General features: G+C 35.7%; 1 protein-coding gene across 7 annotated transcripts in view; it reads right to left on the bottom strand.

Moving 5' to 3' along the window:
* The window catches only part of RAPGEF6 (Rap guanine nucleotide exchange factor 6), a 196,446-nt gene that overhangs the window by 104,110 nt on the left and 66,651 nt on the right, over window positions 1-25,685 (bottom strand). For 6 of the 7 annotated variants that reach the window (XM_059174494.1, XM_059174491.1, XM_059174492.1 and 3 more), the window contains one exon: window positions 19,588-19,731. In XM_059174494.1, coding sequence (XP_059030477.1) covers window positions 19,588-19,731 — 144 coding nt within the window. Of the gene's footprint in view, window positions 1-4,137; window positions 4,687-19,587; window positions 19,732-25,685 lie in introns of those variants that run through there. The other variant, XM_059174495.1, reaches the window with a different exon arrangement.

Consider the following 25,685-nt stretch of genomic DNA (forward strand, 5'->3'; position numbering starts at 1 on the left):
GTTTGGGAGAAGAGATTTGGAGGAATATATCCAGGCAATCAAGAGCAGCACTTTTTAGTGAAAAAGAAGTATCAAGGCTGGTAGCCCAAAAGGTATTTTGGCATGATCTACAATATCCAGCTAAAATATTTCATTTTTGTATGGAGAAAACATTTATTAGAATGCTTTACAAGAACATGTTAAGTACTAATATACCTAATATATAAAGTGGAGCCAAGACTTTGGGTCTTAGGACTGAGCTCCGCATCAGGCTCCCTGATCAATGGGGAGCCTGCTTCTCTCTCTCCTGCTCCCCTTGCTGTGCTCGCTCACTCTCTCTGTCAAATAAATAAATCTTAAAAAGAAAAAAGAAAAGAGATTCTGAGGCCCAAAAACACCCTTTGGAGACTGTTTTATGAAGACAATCTAAAATGTCTCAGAAGTCCTAAAGGAAATAGTCGTATATAACCACAGTAACCTTGGGTATATTACACTAGTACTTTGCGTGAGGCAAATGGAACTATAAGGGAAGCATACATTCTTAGTTCATTAGCTTTACTAGAAGATGAGGGTTGGAGAGACACTGACATGTGTATCTCCCCACTGTAACATTTTTAAAACCAAAGAGCAGCTTTCAATCAATACTTGCACTTAACAGTAGGCTTATTAAAAGTGCAGACAGACTTGTTGAGAAAAGAGGAAATCAGTTTAAGAGTGCAGGAAACCAGTCACTGCACTGAATGAGGAGTGTAGCAGGAGATAATGGGAGAAGAGTCCCACAGTGTCTAGTAAATCACAGCTAAGACTCTGACTTAGTCTGAATAAAGTATGCCCAGAAGGGAGTTGTCAACTGTACCTACGCAGACAGGTAAAGTAAGGGTCAGAAAATGACCTGCAGATTTAGCTGTGTGTAAAAATGTAAATGGACTCATTGCCTTGACCAGTGACCATAGAAGCACCTAAAAGAAGGCAAAGAGAAGCCAAAGTGATGATATCTCTTCCACCCAGTAAATAAGTCACTTTGGGTAAACAACTTGAACAGACCAGGAAGGTGAGTTCTCAATCACTCAAAGAGTATCAACCTCCTGAAAAAAAATGCAAACACACTCAACTAAGAGAAGACTTTAAACATGAAGAAAGAGCTAAGCAGACAATAAGGGAAACGACTGCCATTCATGAAATGAAAAGTTATTAAACAAGGGTGGCTGTTAAAAACCGTCACTTGAGATTTCAGAAATGATTAATGGTGTGGGAAACAAAGGCATAAGAGAAATTATTAAATTTCCTTACTACCTACAGCCCATTGACAAGTCCTTGAAACAGGCAGAATGACATTCCTCTAGGGACTTAACTGCCTGGATGTTGACAGTTTGCTAATGGGAAAAGGCAATCCTAAACACCACCCCCACCCTAAAAATCTACTTTAACATATAAAATTGCTTTAGCAATTTCCTTTATCTCTAAACCCCACCTAGACACGTGTGGCAATCACTCCTCTCCCACAAGTATATGGCCCACCAATATATATATCTGAAGGGTCTCATGATTAAGATTTTATTAGACAGTAGTAAGTGACCTCTTCCCAACAACAGTCAGCCCCCTCAAGCTCCTGGAAACCTTGCTTCCAAAAGTCTTTAGTGACTTATGCTTTCCCAAACCCCCTCACAACTTGGAAGTATACAATGGGTCACTCTTCATGACTCCAGTGCAGCTTTTTCTGCCCACGGGTCCTGTCCCTGTGCCTTAATAAGACCACCTTTTTGCAACAAAGATGTCTCAAGAATTCTTTCTCGGCCATCGGTTTTGAACCCTAACGCCTCTCCCAAATCAATTAATACAACGATTACATTGAGAAATTTAAAAGATGAAGGGCAGAACAGCAAATGGTGACAAATGGAGAATCAGTGAGTTAGAAGATCAAACTGGAAATGCATAGAGTGAAAATAAAGTCTGAAACAAGTGTTTAGAGATAATATGGACAGATTCAGAGTTCCAACATCTGCAACACTAAGAGCTGCAGTTTTCAAAAAATAAATTTCCCATAACTGAAGACCAATGGGAATAAAGATTCCCATTGAGAATCTTGAGAAGAGCTTGCAAGTCCCAAGAAAACAAAACAAAAAATTAGAAAATCCAAAATAAAACCTCATGGCATCAAGGATAAAAAGAAAAATCCAAACAAAACAAAACAACTAACCACTGACGAGAAAAAGAGATTACTTAACAAAGGACTGAGGATTATAAGGAGCCCAGACTTCTAATTACCAACAATGGATGTGAGAGATGGCACATTAACTTTTTCAAAGTGCTAAAGGAAAAAAAAACCTTTAAATTTATTATTTTATATATAACTAAACAATTATTTTAAAAATAAATATGAAATAAAGCATTTTGAACATACCAGGACCTAAATAAAGTTCATCTCCTCCCCCCACCCTTATCTGGCTTCTAGAACTATTTATTCTGTCAAGAAAATGAATTCAGAAGTAACGAAAGCCAAGTAGTAGAGTGGGCATAGCACATGAATAAATAAAATCAGTAGGATGTATTGGAAAGCCAAGAGAACCAAGTTTAAAAAAATTAACCACAGGTTTAATGTGTTTGCAATCACAATCCAGAGTTAAAATTCCAACAGCAGTAACATGAGAGATGGGGGAGGGGTGGAAAGAAGTCATACTCTTTCCCTAATACTAATTTACATAGTCAAGTACCAATCACAGAATCCTGCTCAGATAGTATTTGCTGGCGTTTAATCAACCCTTAGAATCTGATTTTTAAAATCCTCTTGGCTCTTCTACACTTGTTAAACTTTAAATCAAAAGCTGGTTACCAATACCACCAAAGACTATGTTTTTGTTGGTATTCTAAACAACAACCCCTATATCTCATTCTTGATTTTCTTCAAAGCTTTTTCATTTAGTCTCATCCATTTTCCTTCCACAGGTTTTAAATCTTAGTAGTGTTACTATCAAGCATTAGCAAAGCGTAGGCCCCACAGGTGGCATTTGTACTATGGAGGCCACCCATGCCTTACCAGATAGTACAAATGAAGCGCATACCTATACCTATGTTTCTCTCCATCTTTTTACATTTCAATCAGCTGTTTGCCAAATAGACTGTGAATTTAAATGTATTTCAAGAAGCTGCGTTTAAGAAAATAGCAGTGATGCTATCAACAGTATTTCTCCCTTAGTCACCATCAGTAGGACAACCTTTAAACAAAGACATGATTTCATCTTAGGAAATGCCTCTATTGTGCCTGTCTCTATTCAACAGAACCATAAAGAAATCCTGACACAGCCAATGTTACAATTAAAGTGCTTACTAAAACATACAGTTTCATAAAACAAAACTAAAAATTCACACTTCTCTGGGTTTGTTTTTGAAATTTACATACTAGGAAAGATAACTTGAGTAGCATCAAATTTCAGATCTATATAAACAACCACTATTAACAATACAATTTATTAAATTACATTGCATATTTTCCTAAAACCTAGCATGTCCTGTTGTGTAGCATTTTGCTTTTCTGTGAGTTAATTTTGCTTTTTAAAAAGTGACAAATGTAACAGATGCTATCTTAACACCTCAAGCTACTAATGATTCACTTACGACTATTTTTAAAATGCTTAAGAACATAAAAATTTTTTCATAGACTTTTCATACTAAGTATGTCCTTCATATTACTTCACTGATGAGTTATTACCCTGTTTTCCTAAAATTTCTGTGTAATATAAAAACATATAAATATAGAGATTAGACTAACACTGCTAAATGCATCGACCATTTAAGGAAGCTATACAATACAATCAGGTTAAAGAGCATACTCACAGAGAAGTACAGAAATAGCTATAACCAAATGGTTCAGTCTGAAGACAGTACACCTCAAATACATTACATTTTAAGTCTATAGATTATTACGAAGGTATTTTTTCAAATCCTCTTAGAGATACATTAGAATACTTTAGAGATTCCTTTAAATTGAAAAACAAAATGGCCATGAGATTGAGCTTTTTTACATAATGCTTTGTAATACTTATTATTAAAGTTTAGGAAATGTAAGAGCACAATAAAGCTCGTTTACAATTCAAAGTAACAGAATTTAAATTTAGTAACTAGATTATATCCATCTCCAAGAAAATAATAAACATTACTTACTTTGGAGGCCCATGGCTGAAGACAATTGGCATAACAGCGAACAAGAAAAGCCATTTCCTGGGCTGGAAAGGGTAGTTTCCTTTTCAAACCAGAGCCACAGGGATGAGTATGTTGACAAAATTCTGTTAAGTTTCTTTTTACAAATCATACGCCATTTGCAGTGTTATATAAAGGCAGCTTCTCCAAATCCCTTTCAAACTGAAATCAGGAGCTTTCAGTAGCTCAGAGTATTGTTCTAAATAACTGCAACAGTTTTCATCACAATGTTCACTTTTAACAAGCAAATCACAGTAAATCAAGATGTTTACATTTCTGGCTCAGTACATACAGACATACACATGCTTCTTCAGGCTCCTGGCACAGACATGCACAGTAGTAACACACAGTTAATACAGTATCAATCAAAGTAAATAAGGCAACATGCACCAAATCTGTGTTCCTGGATTCTGAGAAACCCTTCCTTTCTGTAATACAGCTTTGTCTTTTCTTCAACTTATTTCATTCTGTAGAGCAAGCACTGCAGTAATTCTTTTGCATCGGAAGCAAACCAAACACTGTATCCTTAAAATGAAAGTTTCTTCTTTATCTTCTTAATCACCAAAGGTTAAAAAAAAAAAAAAAACAATCAACCGATGAGCAAGCAAATGGTAGTTAGAAGATATATATATGCTCTAACAGGTCTGTCCTGGAGAACGCCTGAAAATATCCAAAATTGAAATTTTCTCTTTTTCACATGCACTATTTACAGCTCTGCAGTACTGCTTCTTGTTCTAATGCATCAGTAAGACAGTAATGTTGATCTAAGTCTGGCTTTTCTGGTTGAAAATTTATATATGATAACACAAAAGCACTATATCTTCTACTAAAACAAGACTATATGTTACTGTCTTAATTCCTACTGTCCTTGCCTGTTTCACAGCAGCTCCCTAAGGAGAAGCTCCTATTGATTCCATGCTCTGCAGTAAGATGAAATATCTAATAAGAAGGAAAGAGAGTGGGAGGAGAATAGAGCTAAAAGGATGACATCACCTGTATAGAAAGCCTTCAGAAACTGCATTAGATCAATTGGCTACTGTATCTGCAGATGTAGCCCAAAAAGCAATTTACTGAAAACACACACACACACACACACACACACACACCCTTTCCTGAGACATGTCAGCAAGCTAAATTCTATAAGAAAAAAATTGGCTTAAAGCACCTCTCTGTTTCACTTTAAAAAATCCATCTTGATTTTTAATTCTGTGCATTGATACAGAGCTTTATTTGGGAAGCTAGATTTCTTATTATTATTCAAATTTAGCACAGTATTGTCCTCCCAAGGGAAAATAATTAGCACTGGTAAAATACTTGCATTACAAATATGTAAGGCAGCCTTCCCCTCAGATGTCACATAAGTGTTTGCTACATTACTAAATCAGGGGTTTCTGCTTGCAAAACTTATTTATCAAGTAACTGTTCTAAAAGATATAACCTTTAGGATACTCTTAACATTAAAAATATCAAAGTATTGGGGCGCCTGGGTGGCTCAGTGGGTTAGGCCGCTGCCTTCGGCTCAGGTCATGATCTCGGCGTCCTGGGATCGAGTCCCGCATCGGGCTCTCTGCTCAGCGGGGAGCCTGCTTCCCTTCCTCTCTCTCTGCCTGCCTCTCTGTCTACTTGTGATTTCTCTCTGTCAAATAAATAAATAAAATCTTTAAAAAAAAAAAAATAAAAATAAAAAAAAATAAAAAAAAAATATCAAAGTACTAAGTAGTAAGATTTTTATGTATATATTTAAATGGAAACAATAGAAATTCATTTTGCAAAGAAAAGCTGAAAAACATCACTAGGCATAACAGTCGAGTTGCAGCCTATACCAACTCCTCTGAGGAAGAATAACCCATGCAATACTTTCCTGCAGCCCGGCACTCAATTCCTAGAAAGACACAGGATGCCAGTAAAACTCAAAAGGAATTAGAGAAGAAAATCATTATACCTGTTTAAAAACTAGCACTTGGACTAAAAAGTAAACATTTTTCTATAAAAATTCCAGAAAAATATTAAATTTTGCCACACCCTATCCAATCTAAAAACAATTCCTCTAGCATCCACCCTTACTCTTCACACTTCTGCCACAAGGAACCTACTGCAGATACTCCTATAGTTTGCACTTAAGTTTGTAATGGTGCCTCCCAATGGCCAAAAAATGATATAGTTTCCAATGATAAAATGCTTAGTACATCCCCAGACAGCAAAATTTTGAGAGTTACAATCAATGAACAAAGCAAAGTAATACAATTATTTTGCTTTATTCACCTAACACTAATTTTGAGGGCAAGAGATGTGCAACTTAGGAAGAGAAATTATTACCTGAAAGATGGGTGTTATTACAAAGGACTCCACTGTCAAAGAAACATCATGTCATTAGCTCCACCAAATAAAGAAAAAAAAAAAAGAGTTCTTTAATACCTCTGGGCAAAGTATGACTCACTTTCTGAACAATACTAACCTGCCAACCTGAATTGTACTGTTACTTATAAAAGTACAATAAACTATAGTAAAGCTAAATACTGTTCTGAACAAAAGTAAGTCATGCTTTCAAATTATGTGATCACTTACGTACTTAGATTTCCATAAAACTTAAGAATCATATTTCTGGTGAAAGTTTCCAAAGAATACATACAAAAAATTTGCATTTAAATGTAAAATTAAATCTCAAAAATACAAATAAGCATGACTAGCTTTCTAAACATAAAACATGGTAAACATATACAGGTTGATTTTCAAGCACCAATATATTTTCTCAATTATTGCTTTTTAAATTATTTATTTGCCAGACAGAGATCACAGGCAGGCAGAGAGAGAGGAAGAAGCAGGCTCCCTGTGGAGCAAAGAGCCCAATGTGGGGCTCAATCCCAGGACCCTGGGATCATGACCTGAGCCGAAGGCAGAGGCTTTAACCCACTGGGCCACCCAGGCGCCCCTCAATTTAATTATTTATAATAAACTATAATGTGTTGGAGTTTTAACACTATGTTAAGCATTCAAGAATAAATTAACTGAAATCTAATTTTGAGCATTCATATTTTGAAACAGAAAAATGATAGCAGGCACTCTATGTAAATGAAGCCCAACAATTACTAAAGATAAATTTCTAAGACAAGCCTTTTATATATAAACATTAGTAACATGACTCAAGAGTAGTTCAGTCTCATTGACAGATAACAATTACATTCATGTATGGTACCAACAGGATTAAATTATAACCAAAAACAAGATCATAATGGTCATTTCCACCACCCCCTTTTTATAATAAATCATGCTGATAGCACACAAAGAAGGACCTCAAGCTGAGCAAGAGAGAGCCATCTCTTAGCTGCTTTAAGAAACTGCTGCTCTGTGTATGAAATGCAATCCACTAGATGCCATATGTTAGAAACTACTGTAGTAAACAACGACTCAGCAAAGGAACAACTCTCTTTTCCTATAGCATGGCCTGTAAGTGAAGATGACATCATCCTTTTCCTTGTTCTACCAATCACCTCATAGTATCTGCCATCCTGGGGAACTGTATGGTGAACAGAGCACACAGAATCCCCCTGCGCAACAATACCATCAAAGAAATACACAGGTCAAATCCTATATTCAGCTTATGAATCCACCAGCATTCTGAGGATATGCTATACCACACGATTTCTTCAAGAAAAAAAATGACATAACCTCCTAATTAATGAAGAAAGAAAGAAACATCTTTTGAAGACAACAGTCAGTAATTTGTCAAGTAACTAAAAATATGATTAAGTGAATAAACACTTTTTCACTTCCATCATTTTTAGAATTTTATTGTGATCTCATCTTACCAATTCAAATGAAGTAAACGCAGCAAGGGAGAGTGCCCTGATCTACACATTATCTAGGAACCATCACCACAGAATAGCCATTTAAGAATACATTTCCCCTGCATATGAAACATCATGATGTTAAGCCACATGAGATTAAATCTTTGGCTTCAGAAGGGTCTGCCGCACCACCATAAAAGAAAGCAATCGACATACATTGGTTTTTGCAAAGCTTCAAACCATTACAAATATATTTATAAAAATGTAAATGCTATGTAGCTAATAATTAAAATATGTTGACTGTAATATACTGCCTCTAAACAAAAATACAAATGAAAACATCAGAAATATTGCATGGAAAGCCAAAAATGAGGTTCTGACAGTTACTAAACTATACATATATTTCTTACTTAGTAAACAACACTGAAAAGGGGGGGGTCATCAACGATAAAATTATCAGAGGATATACATTCTTGACATTATAAAAACAAACCGACAATAACAAAAACCAGATTTATAGTAATCTCAGGCAAGGTCATATTGTTTATTCCCCATCTGCACAGTGAAAACTGTGAAAACTGTAATTATAACTTGGGAGAAACCAAATTCAAAAGCAGGTAAAGAACAAAGAAAAATTATGTACTACCACAAAATAAACAGGCCCCTCGTTCCTCTATTTTAGTTGTAAGCATTTGGTCTTCAAAATATAAATTAAGTGTGCTGATTTATATAGTAAAACCACTTTAATCCTTTTGAAGAATGAATGACCCGTTACCATAATGTCAGAGAGGTAACATCCAAGCCCTTGTAAAGGATCATATCAAGCTTTTCCACCTCTTCCTCATCCCTTGCTTAACTTTAATATTTGAAATGAATCCTCATTAAGTTATCAGACACGATTAATTCTAATTGCTGGTGCCCCTCAGGAATTCCTCTTTTCAAAGTGCATTCTATCTATCACTCAGCCTTTCTGAAAAAAGGGAAGCCAGAGCATCAACATTCTCCTCCTATTAAGAAAAAGTGCGCTTCAACACACTATCAGCTATGACCACTAAATGGTCAGCACCATGCTGCTAAAAACCCTGCTAAAGCTACCAGCAGGACACATAAGCACTATGAAATATGATCCTTCCTTAGGGAGTGATCGAGGAAGAAAAAGCAAAGGAGAGGGAAGCCTTCATCACCAACTAAGGTGATGTAAGCTTCTATAATTAGAAACAGTGTAACCGAAGGAACAATAAAAAGGCACACCATGCTTCCACTTTCCCCCAAACTGTGCAGTTGTAGGAAGCATTTTTTTACTCATTGACTCACATACAGGCAAATAAAGAACATGTTCTACCTGTAATCAGTCAAGTGTGCTACCAAGCAAAGCTAATTTAAGTTGTATTATTTTCTTCCAAAAAATGGGGTCTACCCAGTAATTAAAATAGAGCTACATATAAACATTACTGGAAAAACAAATGTCATTTTAAAGATTGAACTGTTGAGAATACGGTCTCCATCTCTAGAATCCCAGAATATATTTGAGACCAACTTTAAATCACTTCTCTAATTTTTTTTTCACTTCTCTAATTTTAATACTGCCTTTTCTAGTATTATGAAAGCCAAATGCTGAGTTCAGCATAGTTTCTAAACAGATAACAAATCAAACAAAATGGCAAAAACATTCAGCATTTATCTGTTTGCTGTGTCTCAGGAGTTTTCCAATTGGAATGCTCTTAAAAATCCATACCTTGGACCACTGGTATACATTAATAACAGACTTGCCTCAGAAAAACTTCAAAAGAGCTTCCAGTAGCAATTATTGTATAAAGTGTTTCAAGTACGTTAAAAAATTTCTCCAATTCTGGTTCCCTGGGCAGATCCAGAGCAGCATGCCCTGCCCTCCTTGAGCTCCCAACATTCATGAAGTAAAAAAAAAAAAAAAGTGAATGATAATTTCTTGAAATGATTAAGCTATCAATACTTATACAGAGCTATAAAAATAATTTTTATATCCTTAATCCAGTAGCTTAACTTTCACAAGTTAATCCTAACAACAAAATCAGAGTCCATTTATCATACAAGTTGTCCATTAAAGGGACAAAAAGCAGAAGCCTCGTGAGAGTACTTTCTTATACTCATAAAACATAATATTACTATTAAAAATAATGTTTTAGGAAAAACTTAATAACCTAAGAAATAGAGAACAGAATTTATAAATATCCAGCATTATCTAAATTAGAAGAGCTAAATTAATCAAGATACTTTTCCAAATCACTAGTAACACTAGCTATCTCTGGGTTGAGGATGACAGCAAGTTTCTTTCTTAACATTCTTCTATGTTTTTACATTTCTACAATGAGCATTTTTTTCACAAATTAAAAAAAAAAAAATCTGGGGCGCCTGGGTGGCTCAGTGGATTAAGCCACTGCCTTCAGCTCAGGTCATGATCTCACAGTCCTGGGATCGAGCCCCGCATCGGGCTCTCTGCTCAGCAGGGAGTCTGCTTCTCTCTTTCTCTCTCTCTCCGCCTGCCTCTCTGTCTACTTGTGATCTCTCTCTGTCAAATAAATAGATAAATAAATAAAATCTTAAAAAAAAAAAAAAAACTGCTCGAGGCAGCCATTTATCCTAACTTAGTTTGATTACATTACCATCCCTTTGCTTTTTCTCTATTTGCGGACTCTTGACCCTGTAAGTAGGTATAAGAACTTCCTATCAAGAATTCTGTATTATTTCCCAGAAGGCAAATGGGAAGCAAAATTCTCCTAGGAGATGCTAAACAATCAAGAATAAATTGAGAAAAGTCCTCTTCTGTTATTAAGATGCAAAGCACCATAAAAAATAGGGCACTCTGATACCCTTATAACAGAGGCCTCACAAAGCTCCCTCACCATTTCCATCATGTGAGCAGACAGGTCAGCAGTCTGTAAGCTCAGGGAGCATACAGAAGAACCCAATCATGCCTAGACCCTCACCGTAAAATTCCTGCCTCCAGAATTGTGAGAAATAAATGTGTTATTTATGAGCCACTCAGTCTGTGGTATTTTGTTACAGCAGCCTCAACAGACTAAGACATCCTCATCAAAGAGGAGATTTCAGCAATCACATGCATGATTAGACCAAAGTCCTCTAATTTCTGATGAGCTTATCAGGGGACAGGATCCTAATTTCTCACCACAGGAATGGCTTGATCAATAAGACACACAGACTCCATCAAAGCAACACACACTCTGCTAAAAAAAAACAACCCAAAACTTATGGTATCACATGCATGGCCAAGTCGAAGAATATAGACATTATCTGGTGTACCAACATAAAGGTGGTTAAATAATCTGATCCTAATAATCAACTGTACTGACAATTATGCCTTAATCTTGCCAACTATGCTCTGAATCCAAACAAAACTGCAGGAGAGCAGGGAATGTAAGGTGCCATCAGAGGGAGCTGACTGATTGACTGTAATTTGTCTGCCTAAAATCAAACCGTAGATTCTAGAGTACCGTACCATGCCTACAACCTGCCATACTTTCCGGAACAATGGACTGGGTAGAAAAAACATATATAAAGAAAGGTGAGTAAAAGAAAGCCCTCTAAATTTAAGACCATGACCCATGATGTTGCCATGAAATCCTTTTTCTAGGTGTCCTTTTGGAAAGAGTTTGATGGCTCCACTATATGGAGGCGCTATGATGGACAAAGAGAAAAACAAGGCTAGTGGCTTATGCTGTGCCTGAGAATGTAAAAAGCTCCATAAGCAGTATCGGGGAAAAGAAAGAAAAAATTATGATATGGTCTATTGTGGAACTTCGGATCTAGTTAAGAGAAGGTAACATGTACACCAAACTCCTTTACTGTTCGTTATTTAAAAACACAGTATTAGAAAAGAGAAATCAATAAAAAGGACTGTAATTTCATAAATGAAGTACCCAGGGGCGCCTGGGTGACTCGTGGGTTACGCCTCTGCCTTCGGCTCAGGTCATGATCTCAGGGTCCTGGGATTAAGCCCCACATCGGGCTCTCTGCTCCACGGGGAGCCTGCTTCCCCCCCACTCTCTGCCTGCCTCTCTGCCTACTGGTGATCTCTCTCTGTCAAATAAATAAATAAATCTTTAAAAAAAAAAAAAAACCAAAAAACCACTATTTATAAGTGAAGCACCTAAACACCAAGAAACTTTTTCAGACCTTTGAAGAATGTTCTTGTTTATATTTGGGTCAATAATGTTTCCACAAAATGAGCAGAATGGGGATGCCTAGGTGGCTCAGTGGATTAAGCCTCTGCCTTCAGCTCAGGTCATGATCTCAGGGTCCTGGGATGGAGTCCCGCATCAGGCTTTCTGCTTGGCAGGGAGCCTACGTCCCCCTCTCTGTCTCTCTGCTTGCCTCTCTGCCTGCTTGTGATCTCTGTCAAATAAAATAAAATCTTTAAAAAAAATGAGCAAGAATGTTCTCTGATATTATGGTGATTGATTTCAAGATGCATAAAGGCATACTTGGTGCCTGTCCTTGATGAAACCAAAATACTTCTTCCTTTTTGGTTCTGCCTTAATTTTACCATTTAACTTCACGTATATAACAACATTAAAAATTCAAATCATTACATTTGAAAAATGTTTACCATAATAGGCTGTTTAAAACATAGTAATCAACTTTTGGAACATAGCCGAATTCTATGAGCACACTGCATGTAAGTTCCACATCCTATGGGACCAATGAGAAGTCCACTCTATGAACAGGAAATGTTAAGAAAGATGTCTCCAAAGAGAACAATCAATGAATGAAGCCCTGGGAGCTGAGCAGGACTTCTCAAGAGGACACAGCAGGAGGCCATTCTGGATAGAAGGAGCAAATGTTAAAATTCAAACTGATTCCTTAAAGAATTACCTTAGGTAAAAGAGCCTCCAAAGACCTTCCAGGGGGAGAGCAAGACCAAAGGAAGGGATCTCCAGCAAAATAATGGAGCCAGAAAGCTAAAAAGATAAACTGGTGCCAAATGAGGAAGAAATTTAAAAACAACCTAATCTTGAAACTTTTTAAAATAAAAAAATTTTGAGATACATTTCTGACATATGTAACTTATTTTTTAAAAAGATTTTATTTATTTATTTGACAGACAGAGATCACAAGTAGGCAGAGAAGCAAGCAGAGAGAGAGGAAGGGAAGCAGGCTCCCTGCTGAACAGAGAGCCTGATGCGGGGCTCCATCCCAGGATCCTGGAATCATGACCTGAGCTGAAGGCAGAGGCTTTAAACCTACTGCGCCACCAAGGTGCCCCTGACATATATAACTTATTAATAAATGCACATATCCCAAGAAGATGTGGTATATATACACAATGGAATACTATGCAGCCATCAAAAGAAATGAAATCTTGCCATTTGCGACAACATGGATGGAACTAGAGCGTATCATGCTTAGCGAAATAAGTCAGGCGGAGAAAGACAACTATCATATGATCTCCCTGATATGAGGAAGTGGTGTTGCAACATGGGGGCTCAAGTGGGTACGAGAAGAATCAATGAAAGAAGATGGGATTGGGAGGGAGACAAACCATAAGTGACTCTTAATCTCACAAAACAAACTGAGGGTTGCTGGGGGGAGGGGGTTTGGGAGAAGGGGGTGGTATTATGGACATTGGGGAGGGTATGTGCTTTGGTGAGTGCTGTGAAGTGTGTAAACCTGGTGATTCACAGACCTGTACCACTGGGGATAAAAATACATGTTTATAAAAAATAAAAAATTATATTTAAAAAAAAATAAATGCACATATCCCCAGCAAAAATAGTTATGAAATATATACAAATCCCCAGAAATTTAAAAGGATAATACTACATATAAATATAAACTCTATTTTCTTCCCATGTCCTAGGGACTGTTTTGTAATCTACATTTTAAGACATATGGGCTAACCTACTGGGCCTTGCTAACTACTGTCAGAAAGACCTTCAAATCAGTCATTCCAAAACCAGTCATCAGTTTTTGGCAGACACCCCTGCCATCATTTCACTGGATTTTAGCCAGTGGTTGTGTACAGTAAAGCAACTTCAGTGACTTTCATATACATTTAGTTACCACCTTGTCTTTTAAGGTTGGACAAAGAAAATACCATATTTTAAAAGAGCTACTGTGAATAAACACTATAAAAAAATTGGGCGGGGATGGGAGCAGTGGTAGGCTGAATCTTAGTTGTCCTAATTTCAAGCCAGCTTGATTTTCTTTCTCCTGCTTTTACTTTCCCTTTGTTCTAATTCTTTAGCTTACTTGTTTTTTTATTCTATTAATATACTTAAATATTTTGGTAAACACATTTTATATTCAGGTATAGAACAGATAAATAAGAAAATTATTTTATAAGAAACAACAAATACTGAGTATTTATAGTAACAACAACAGGAAGAGAAGCTATTGACATATTAAATGGTTTTTAGAGCCCCAAACACAACGCAGAACTTTCTGTAAAAAAATCTCATTTAATCCTTTCACAAATTTATAGGTTATTAATCAAAAGAGATGTAGGAAGGTTACACAATGTACCCAAAGTTACAGAGGAATCTAAACAGGCTGAAAGCTGATGCAAGAAGAGGCACTCTTATTTTCCTTGAGAGACAACCAGCTTGGAGGGTACAAAGACGATGGTTCCCATTAGGCAAGTATATTCTGAAGAAACCATTACAGTGTAGTCTAATAATGGTCATAAGTATAAACATGGAATACTGTGGGAAAGCAGAGATGTATACCTAACCCTTTCCAATGGAGAATCATGGAGGCCTCCCATGAAATGATACAGAATTGAGTCTTGAGGATGACTTTGTGCCAAGAAGACAAAGAATAAAATAGCATTTTAAGTAAAAGGAACAGCAGATGTAAAAGATGTATACAAGCAGGTTTCTCACCCCTCAGTACATACACATATGTATGTATTTCTCACCCACACATACACATATAACTTAGTGTATACACATATACAGTAACCATCTTACAATATAATATGTATATCAAATCACTTTAAACTTACATAGTGTTATATGTAAATTCTATCTCAATACAGCTGAAAATAACTAAAAATATGGTTCCTTCAAGGCTCACCAAATTTGTTCAGCATGACTAAAAAGTAGTGAATGTGTACAAAAAAAAGAAAAGATAAAGCTGGAGAGGTGGACAAAGTCCAGACCTTGCTGTCCAATCTAGTCACTGCTAGCCACATGTGGTCACTTACATGTCAATTATTTGAAATTAAAATGCAAAATTAAAATCCACAGTCATACCAGCCACATCATAAGTGCTCAATAGCCACTTGTGGCTAGTAACTACCACCAATCTGGAAACAGATATAAAATATTTCTATCATTGTTAAAAGTTCTATTAAAGAGAACTAGTCTAGGGGCGCCTGGGTGGCTCAGTGGGTTAAGGCCTCTGCCTTTGGCTCAGGTCGTGATCCCAGGGTCCTGGGATCTCTGCTCAGCGGGGAGCCTGCTTACCCCCTCCCTCTCTGCGTGCCTCTCTGCCTGTTTGTCATCTCTGTCAAATAAATAAATAAAATCTTGAAAAAAAAAAAAAAGAGAGAACTAGTCTAGACTATGAAGGTCCTCATACATTAGCTCTCTGAATTTCTTCGGTAGATGGTAGTGGGCTATGAAAAGATTTAAGAGTTTAAAAGAAGCGACAGAGCTTCATTTAGAACTGAAGAAGTAAAACGGACGGACTAGTTGGTGGGATGGGATAAAGGAAGAGATAAAGAATAGGGCTAGCATAGGGTTATCGGAGAGAAAGGAGAAAATAAATCCTGAAATCAAAGAAAGTGATTAACCAGATGTCTTTTAATGAAGAGCTTATGAGACACTTTCCAATTTAGAAAAAAAAATTTCCACATTTCTTAAAATGAAGGAATACTGCTTTTACAGTGAAAATGGGCCAGGGGATTATAGGAGATGCTATTGCGACAGGTTTTGTTTTTTTTTTCCTTTTAAAATTTCATTTATTGATTTTAGAGATAAAGAGCAAGTGCAAGCAGGGGGAGGGGCAGAGGAAGAGCGAAACAATCCTAAATGGACTCCCCAGTGAGCACATGAGCTCAATCTCTGGGCCCAGTGGAAATCAAGAGTTGGATGTTTTAATCAACTGAGCCACCCAGGCGCCCCAATGCTATTACAACAGTTCTAAAAAGAAAGGCAGTGAACACTAAGGCAATGACATGGGGAAAGTAAGAGCAGAGTGTAAATCTTGAAACATTTAAGAAGAAGCATCTACAGATATTACTGACTGATTAGACTATGAGTGTGCAAACATGTTCCATGTTCTTTAGCAACCACCCCTTAAAAGAGGCACACCCAATACTACCATTCTAATTTTTTGAGGTACAGCAACCAAAGCACAAAGAGTTTAGATGAAACTCCCTAACCATACAGTGAGTAGGAAGAATTCAAGACAGATGGCTCATGTAAATGCTAGACTATTTTCAGCTGGCATAATTACCCATCTTACTCTCACTGAGTATTACTCCCATCACCTTTCTGCTATTTCTAAATATGAAATACACCTTCCTCAAATATCTAGAATATTCTCACTGAGAATATTAAAAAATATGTAAATTTGTTAAAAACTCTGAGAGCAATACTCTAAGGAGTTTCAAAAATGTTACAGTTATAGAAGTGCTCTTTTTAACATTAAGAAAAAACCCCTTTCACTTTCACATTAAAAGCATGGTTCTCATCTTTGTATAAAGCAATGTATGACAAAACTGCAACAATAATTCATAAAAATAAACAATCTTTTTCTATCATTCTAAGCATTCAATTAGAGAATAAAACATGCAAAGTCTTTAGTACACATAAACTTCTACGTACAGGTTGTATACTAATAATACTTATGACAAAGATAACAGTAACAAAAAATGCTGACCTTCAGCATTTTAGCAAGGAAAAGTTGATGATGGTGAGCAACTGAAAAAAGAAACTGTCAAATCTGCATTACTGTCTACAAGAAAAAATGATTCCTTTTGATCTTTCTCTCTGAATTGCTGAGAGTAGAAAAAAAAGAACTGAAAGATCCTCGAGTAGTCATAAAGCCAATTTTCTTCTGGATGTTTTCACAAATACTAATTAAATTTTTGATGCACAACCTCCTTTATCCAGACCAACTATCAGTATGTAGGTATTTGGACAGACACAGGTTTTTCATATGGGTGACATTAATGAATAATAAATGAAAACCTTGTAAAACCTTTTCCAAGTTGCCTGAAATATATCTATTTTAGGGGAAAAAAAAAAAGCAAACAGAAACTATTATTTCAAGAAACAGCAAATTTACCTAACATGACCAAAAATCCTTTTCCAACCCCATCTCATAGTTAGTAACTACCCTGAGTAAACTTAGTTCTCCCCTCTGCCAAACTTCTGACAGTACTTAATAGGTTAAGTATTACAAATATACTAGCTATATAACCCTTTAAATGCAACAATGCCACACTTTACTCAGAGTCATCAAATGGACAGCATCTCAAGCAGTGTGCCTGTCGCTATTTCTAGTCTACACAGGAAACCAACTTATCCCCAGGAGAACAACATTTAGCACGCATGGGAGTTGCAAGTACATGACTCAGGAGCGTAAGCCACAGCTACCTAGAGAAAATACAGAATTTGCCTGGGCTTCAAGACATGATGCCAAAAAATCTAAGAACACACTAGAGCTGAGACTGGAGTAAGTGATCAAAACACACACACAAACTATGCAGTCTAGCTCATATAAGGAAAACCAAATAATACAATTAAAGACAGTAATTCTACTTCTCAGCATTTTTCTAAAGAAACTGACATAGAGATACACGTAAGCACGAAAGATAATTAGAACCTTATTTAAAAAAAATAAAAACTAAAAAAATCGAAATGACCAAATATTGGGAAGTAGATAAATAAATTATGGTAATTATTATAATGGAATGCCATGATACTCTTGAGAATAATGTAAAAAAAATTTTTCTAAACCACTGAAAGATGTTCACATTATACACGTAAATTTTAAAGAGTTTTCATATATTTAAATTTTAAAAAGCCAAAAAGCTTACATTTGTTAACTCTATGTGGAAAAAAAGCCCCTTTATCCAAGAATACAAAAAATGTCATGAATGGTTACATAACTGGGTAGTATGACAAGTCAATGCATAATTTTTCCAAAACAGACACATATTACTTGTATAATAATGCAAACATGTTAGTTGAAATTTATTCATTATAGGGAAATTTATTACATAAAAAGAAATTATTACATAGTAAGATCAGGAAATGAACTTTATGTGCCTCTGGATGCGGCAAAAAAACCTAGGGGACTATTTCATATTACTCTTTGTTGTTAGAATGTATGGAACCAAAAACATAAGGCAAATGTCACTAAATCCTTAGAGCTGCCTTAAATTTAACATTTACTCCACTATACACAATTCCTTAAATAAGCGTTCCTCCTAACATGGAAGGAGGAAGTTCTGTTTTGACAACCAAATGAATTAAACATAACCTTGGGAATTTTGTTGCAATCAATCTCTAAACTATCTTTATATTTTGGGAGGGATCATGATTTCTTTGAAACTGATAAAATACCCCTGGATTTATTCTTTCTTAGATTATCCTTACTTTCTTTTTTTTAAGAATTTATTTATTTGAGAGAGAGAGCACAAGTAAGGAAGAGGAACAGTGGGAGAGGGAGAAGTAGACTCCCCTCCAAGCAGGGAGCCTGACATGGGGGCTCAACCCCAGGACCCTAAGATCATGACCTGAGATGAAGGCAGACGTTTAAATGATTGTGCCACCCAGGTGCCCCTATCCTTTCTACTAATTCAAATATTTTTTAGTTTAAAATGAAGTTCTCTGCAATTACAAAACTGAAGATTTCTGGAGAAACAGCTTCTGTTTCTTCTAGTGTTACAAAAGCTAATTATTTCATCTGCTATTGCTGCTGCTGCTTCTTCAATATTTGTATGTAAAAACATATCACTAACACTTGCCCACATTTCTGCACTAACACACAGTATCTGTATTTCTCCCATAAGACAAGAGAAAATTTGATGTATTTTTCTTTTGTATGCCTTACAGAATATCAGGAAAAAAGCTCCCAATGAGTCTATTATCTGAGTTCTCAGAACTCTTTCATATTCCACTAGATAACAAAAAGGCAAGAAAATCCACAAAGAAGGTCTAAAACGATACAGTAAGAATTTTTTTTACATGATTTGAACAAAAACCAAAGCAAAAACAAAACTTCCACTGGCAAGAGCATTTCTTTATTTATTTTTCTTTTTTAAAGATTTTTATTTATTTATTTGACAGACAGAGAGACAGGCAGAGAAAGAGACAGAGGAAGAAGCAGGCTCCCTGCTGAGCAGAGAGCCTGATGTAGGGCTTGATCCCATGACTCCGAGATCATGACCCGAGCTAAAGACAGAGGCTTAACTCACTGAGCCACCCAGGAGCCCCTGGTAAGAGCATTTCTACCAAAATCAACTGAGCATAAATATTTTTTAAAAATTATATATACTTACCTGCTCTAAAATTTTATGTTGAACCTTAAGTGTTGATATTACCAAAAATACATGTAAATTAGATACCATATATAAAAATTAAGGGAGAGCCATGAACTGTTCCCTAAATATACTCACAGAAAGATAGCTGTTAATGTCCACATCATCAGTAATAGTTTGACGCTCTCCTTTATAATTAATTTTCCGAAACCTTCGTCGAGATTGTCGGGCAGGTATTTCTCTTTGTAGAATACTATCTTCATTATCTTTGGAATTCTCCACCTGAAACACACGTTCATATTCCTGATTAAATATCCAATTTTTCCATATTACTGACAGTCTGTGGAGTCTTAACAGGCTCAAAGGAGGATTCATTTACTTCTTGCAAGGAACTGCTTCAAGAAAATAATCTGGGTAGGACAACACTCATGAGTTCAAGATTAAAGGTGACATTATTAAGATCTCAAGACCACAGTTTCCTTCCAGGAAATAGTCTGTCTTGCTCACATAAACATATGCGTTCTAAAAAAGGCACTTACCAGAAGCAAAGGCTGTTAACTACACCTACACATTGAATAATTAATTACCACTTCTGAGTTAGTCCAATTAGAAGCTGCATGATTATACACGTATTTTTATTTTTTGCCAATAATCATAGCTACGATTTCACTGAAATGCTCAACAGCAAAAGAAAAACGTCTTATGCATTATTCGTTGGTGTCCATCTTCATTTATGACAATAGAGTAAGGCTGGCTTCCTTTTTTTTTTTTTTTTGAAGATTCTGTTTTTGAGTAATTTCTACATCCAATGTGGGGTTCAAACTCATACCCTCAGATCAAGGTTGTTCACTCCACTGACTAAGCCAGCCAGGTGCCCCAAAGCTGACATCTTTTAATAAAGAAGTGAAAACTAACATTAACTGAGGGCTAAAATGGGCCGGCATGCATAAACATGATACTATTTAGTTCACACAGCAGTCCTGTAAGCAATATGTAGCTTACGGATGAGCAAAGCAAAATCCTAAGAGATTACTTTCCTCTCTCACATAGTGATCCTTATTATTAAAGTTGATTTGGACTGTAGGTCTGTCTCCAACATTTATGGTACTGATACAAGATTACATTGCCTGTCCAATCACAGATGAAGCCATACTTTTAAAAATTATTTATAAAAAGGTATATTGATGTTCTACAGTATAACATATAATTAACATCCCATCACATAAACATTATTTTTCTCCAAGTCTTCCTTCAAATGTCCTACCCTTGGCTAATATCAAAAATTCCCAGTTACCCAAGTATGAAATTTCATGAATATCCCATCCCTAATTCTGCTGCTTGTTTTTCAAATCTTCAACCACTTCTCAGAACTTGTCAATCCTTTTTTTTAATAAAGTCCTCTCATATTGCCCTTTCTTTCATTCCCATCATTCCTTACTCAAATCTTAATCACTTCAGTCCTGAACTATACAAAGAGGTGATGCTATTGCTTCAGACACATTCCTCTCCAACTCCATCCTATATCATCAAATAAATCGCTTACGTAAAAATCAACACTTTATCACATTTCCTGTTTAAAACGCTACAACAGACCACTAACAGTTATTGACCGAATTTTAAACAATTATTTGTGATGTTCAAAGCCACATATGACCCATCCTCCAAATCTATTACTGTATGTTATAAAGGTAAGCCTGGAAAAACTATTCCCTTATCCTCCCCCCTACCTCAACACACACAAAAAAACCTGTCACATAAAAGCTCACAAAATTTCCCGAAGATTTCTCAGAGTTGATGTCTGTCTGTTTCAGGTATGAGTGGTACAAGAGTTCAAGAATAAGTAGTGGCCAAATGAATAGGACTATTAGTGGGTTCCTATAATAAAGTGAATTACATTTTACTAAGTAACTTTGTATTATCCTACACATCTATCTTCACTTGCTGAACCACTGTTCATTTAAGACATGTCTCAATTAGCATCTCTTCTATAACTGCAAAAGACATTCCTGTCCTCAGACCACAACTACTTTGTGTACACAATCTAGACTTCTTATAAATAGGCCATGCTCTCCACTGCCTTCAGGCCTTTGTATATGCTGCTGTTGCTACTGCCACAAAGCCCAATCCTCCTTTGCCAACATGGTGGCATCCTTCCCATACTTCATGACCCCTCCCTCCTCTGCCCCAGGAAGTTTCTACCCCTTCTCATGAACTGCAATTAGTATATAAGCCCATATCATTAACAATCTAACAAATTCCTTAAGACAGAAACTGCATTATATATTAATCTTTATTCATTTAACACTCAAAAAGTTTGCAAAAATGGGCAGACAATACATTAGATTCTCTCTTTCTCCCCATACATGATAGGTCCTTGGAAATACATGTAAAGGACTCCAGAAATATAAGGGTATGCAGAGTAAGTTACTACGATTCTTCTGAAAGGTAAAATCCAGAAGAGACATGGGAACAACTTCCACCTCAACAAATATAAAATTGTGAATAGGTAGTGATACATGCTACCTCCTTGAGATTTAGTCTGCTTTTTAAAAAATGGTGAGAGAATCACAGTATTTACTCCATCACTACACCAGAGCCTGTACCAGACAGTGTAAGTTATCACTTAAGGCTCACAATGCTCCTATCACATAACTACTCTGTTTCAATAATCATACAGAGTAACATAAAACTTAAGTAATACATACAAGTGGGTAAGGACTCAAAATCCAAGTGTGACTACTAAAATTAATTTCCTTCATACTGCCCTATCCCAATGGATGAATTATATTATCCACATGAGATAAAATTTCAGTATCATATAATCCTTAAATTTTCTAGTATCTACAATTTATTGCTCAAAAGCAGAGCTAATAAAGGCTTTCCAAAATATAATAGTAAATTAAGTCAAGGAAAAGGAGTTTCTAAGTCTCAAAATTTTAAGGACAGTACCAAATGAAAATAAAGATTAAACAATGTATGAAGGATTAAGTACCCTTAACAAACCTGCCAAGTACAACTGAAATATGAAATTAAAAACCAAACAGAACTGCACATGCATACCTCATGTCACTAAAGTAACAAATTCAAAGACCAAGACTGAAGTGAAAATAAAAATACCAAGAGATAGGCTACCAATGAAGCTCCTGATCTACCAGAAAACAGAAAATTTCCCAACCCTAGAGATTAGCCCCTCCATTTTGATGGTTGTAGGGAGTGAGAAAGACAATAGAGAATCCATCAAACATGGCAATCCAAGGAGACTTGCTTGTAAGCTCAACTTAACTAGCTGAATCCACACTGTGAGGATACAGAAGTATAAGCCTATCCTGTAGAAGAAGACAGAAGAAAACTTGCTTGACACTGGGAGGAAAGGGGGTAAAAAGCAACCAACCAAACAGACCAAAAACATTTTTCCTAAGAATTTAAAACATAAACTATCCCTCATGCAGGTCATTAGTTTGAATTTGTAATACCTTAAGCACGTAAGTAAATTTAAAGACACTCAGGATTTATAATGTATATATGTAACTGACAAGAACAAATCTGAAACCTCTTTGCAAGACTTTTTAACCCAAACCTCAAAGAACTCCCACACCTACTGTTCAAGATATATGGCTTCCCAGATAAACATACCTTCCCCCTCCAAAAAAAAGAAGGAAAAAGGCCCCCAACTACAACAAAAATGAAACGTGAATAAATGATAGACATAATGAGTAATAATGGCCAGAAAAGGGACAAGAGACACACACTTGCAAATATTCCAATGCATTTTAAGTATTAGAAAATATAGTTATAATAATAATAAAAAAAAACTTTCAAACAAAAAGAAACTTGAAAACAAGCCAGAGATTATAAATAGCACTAAATAGGTAAGGATGGACCAGGCCCCAAAAACCCACAACAAACCCAAGTGCCCTTCCTCCCCAATACCAGGCTAGCAAACAATCTGTAATAAGCAAATGCAGTCTACATTTAGAAAAAGGACAAGAAAGTATAGAGAAATCCTGTATGAAACACAAGAGCACAAAGAAGGCCTACAATGGGGATGGAACAAGAAGACTCAGAAAAACCTCTCAACAAACCAATCCCAACCCTGAGGACAAAGGAAAACAGAAATTTGAAAGAACTGGAGCACTAAAGGTAACCACAGTAACAAAACAATGCAAACCTAGCTCAACTCTAGCAGAAGAGGTGTGTTCAGCTCCAGGCCTAAACACTATACTCATTCTCTACTGCCCTACACACAGTAGGTATCATTAAATCCAAAATAATGACTCACATAAAAATAGAAAGGGTAAAAAACAAACAGTAAAAACAAACAAACAAAAACAATCCACTGCCAAAAAACAAAAAACAACCAACAGAGCAATCCACCAATATCAGATGTGATCCAGATGTTTCAAGTATCAGAGAATTTAAAACTACATATAGAAAAGGCAGCAGAAAGGTGGAAAAGGCGGACAACATAAACAGAGGAAAAATTTCACCAGACATAAGGAAAATATGAGGGAGTAAAATGAGAATCATAGAACAAAAATCGTAGTACCAAAGACAAAAAATACCTTTGAAAAACTCATCAGTAGACTTGATGCAAGTGAATAAGAATCAATGAACTTAAAACACAGGTCAAAAGAAAGTACCCAAACCAACAGAGAGGAGAAAGAAAAAAAGAATTAAAAAAGAAGAAGAAGAAGAAGAAAAGGAAAGGAAAAGAAAAAGAAAAAGAATAAAGAAAAGGAATTAAATGCCATATGGAGATATAACCAAAAAGAGAATTAATAAATAGAGAAAATAAAGTCAAAAAATTATACAGTACTCAGCACAAAGCCAAGAGGAGATGAAAAACAAGCAAGCATAAAAGATATAGACAGGCTGAAAAGATTTAACATATAAAGTTCAAGAATGAGATGACAGAAGAATAAGGTAACATCCAAAGGAAAAATGAAACTTTTTGATTAAACAAAAACTTGAAGCAGTCCAACAAATCCAAAAATACAACTATAAATTCACATAGTGAAGATAAAAAGAAGACTTCTAATGCAGCCACAAGGAAAATGTAGACTGGTGATGTAAACGAAAGGTGATTAGATTAATAACAGACTTATATAACATTTATTATTTATTATGTTATATATAACAATTATTATTATTATTAACAGACTTAATAACAAGACTTAAATAACAGGTTTATTAGTATCAAAAAATAATAAATCCCAGGAAACAGTGGACTATATTGACTATAAAATATGTATGTGCTAAGAAAAAAAAAAGGATCCTCCTCCCCAAATTGCACTCGTGGCAAAACAATCCTAAAGAATGATACAAAATATAGTCTCAGTCATAATAAAAAAGAAAAAAATACACCCAGCTGAGCTGTTTACCAATAAATATTAAAGAATATTTTAAATGGTGTACCTCAGATACAACACAAATGCTTCTACAAAAAAGGTCTCAGATGGAAGAAATTAAAAGTAAACCAACAGTAAATACATGATAAAATATGAGCATATAATGATTGCATAAAACAGTAAGACATTTGTAAAGTACAAGTAAAAATACACATATATGGTACGTCTACATACATAATAGCTTTAACAATAACGTTACCACCAACATTCTGGTATTACATGGTTTTGCTTCCTAATGATTTATGTACATATTATAATAATTATAATTACACACCATCACACACATGTAGTATGTTTGTCTAATCATATACACAAACAAAAAATTAACAAAAACTTTAATGTCACCATTAGTACGAAAAATAAGACTACTAGTGGTAGTTGTTATAATTCTACCGAGATATATTATTTCTAGAAGATGGTATTTAGGTAATGCTGAGCTTTCCTTACACATTCCCAAAAGCCAGGAGTTTTCAATGTTTATTGTACCGTTAATGCAGATGCCTTTAATAAGGTTATAAAATTTTTTTTTCTTAGTTTGCTAAAAGTTTCAAAAAACATGAATGGATCTAGAGTAATACCAAATGCTTTTTCCTTTACCTACACAGTATACATAGTATACACAGTATTAGCAATTTGCATTTCTAATGAAGTAAGTCTTAAGGGCGCAAAGAACTAGTAATGGTTTTATGTATTTATTTTTTAAAGATTTTATTTGTTAGAGAGAGACAGAGTGTGTGCAAACAAGGGGAGCAGCAGACAGAGGGAGAAGGAGACTCCTCCATTGAGCAGGGAGCCCTACGAAGGGCTTGACCCCAGGACCCTGAGATC

This window comes from Mustela lutreola, chromosome 5 (assembly GCF_030435805.1).
Source record: "Mustela lutreola isolate mMusLut2 chromosome 5, mMusLut2.pri, whole genome shotgun sequence".
Lineage (NCBI taxonomy): Eukaryota > Metazoa > Chordata > Mammalia > Carnivora > Mustelidae > Mustela > Mustela lutreola.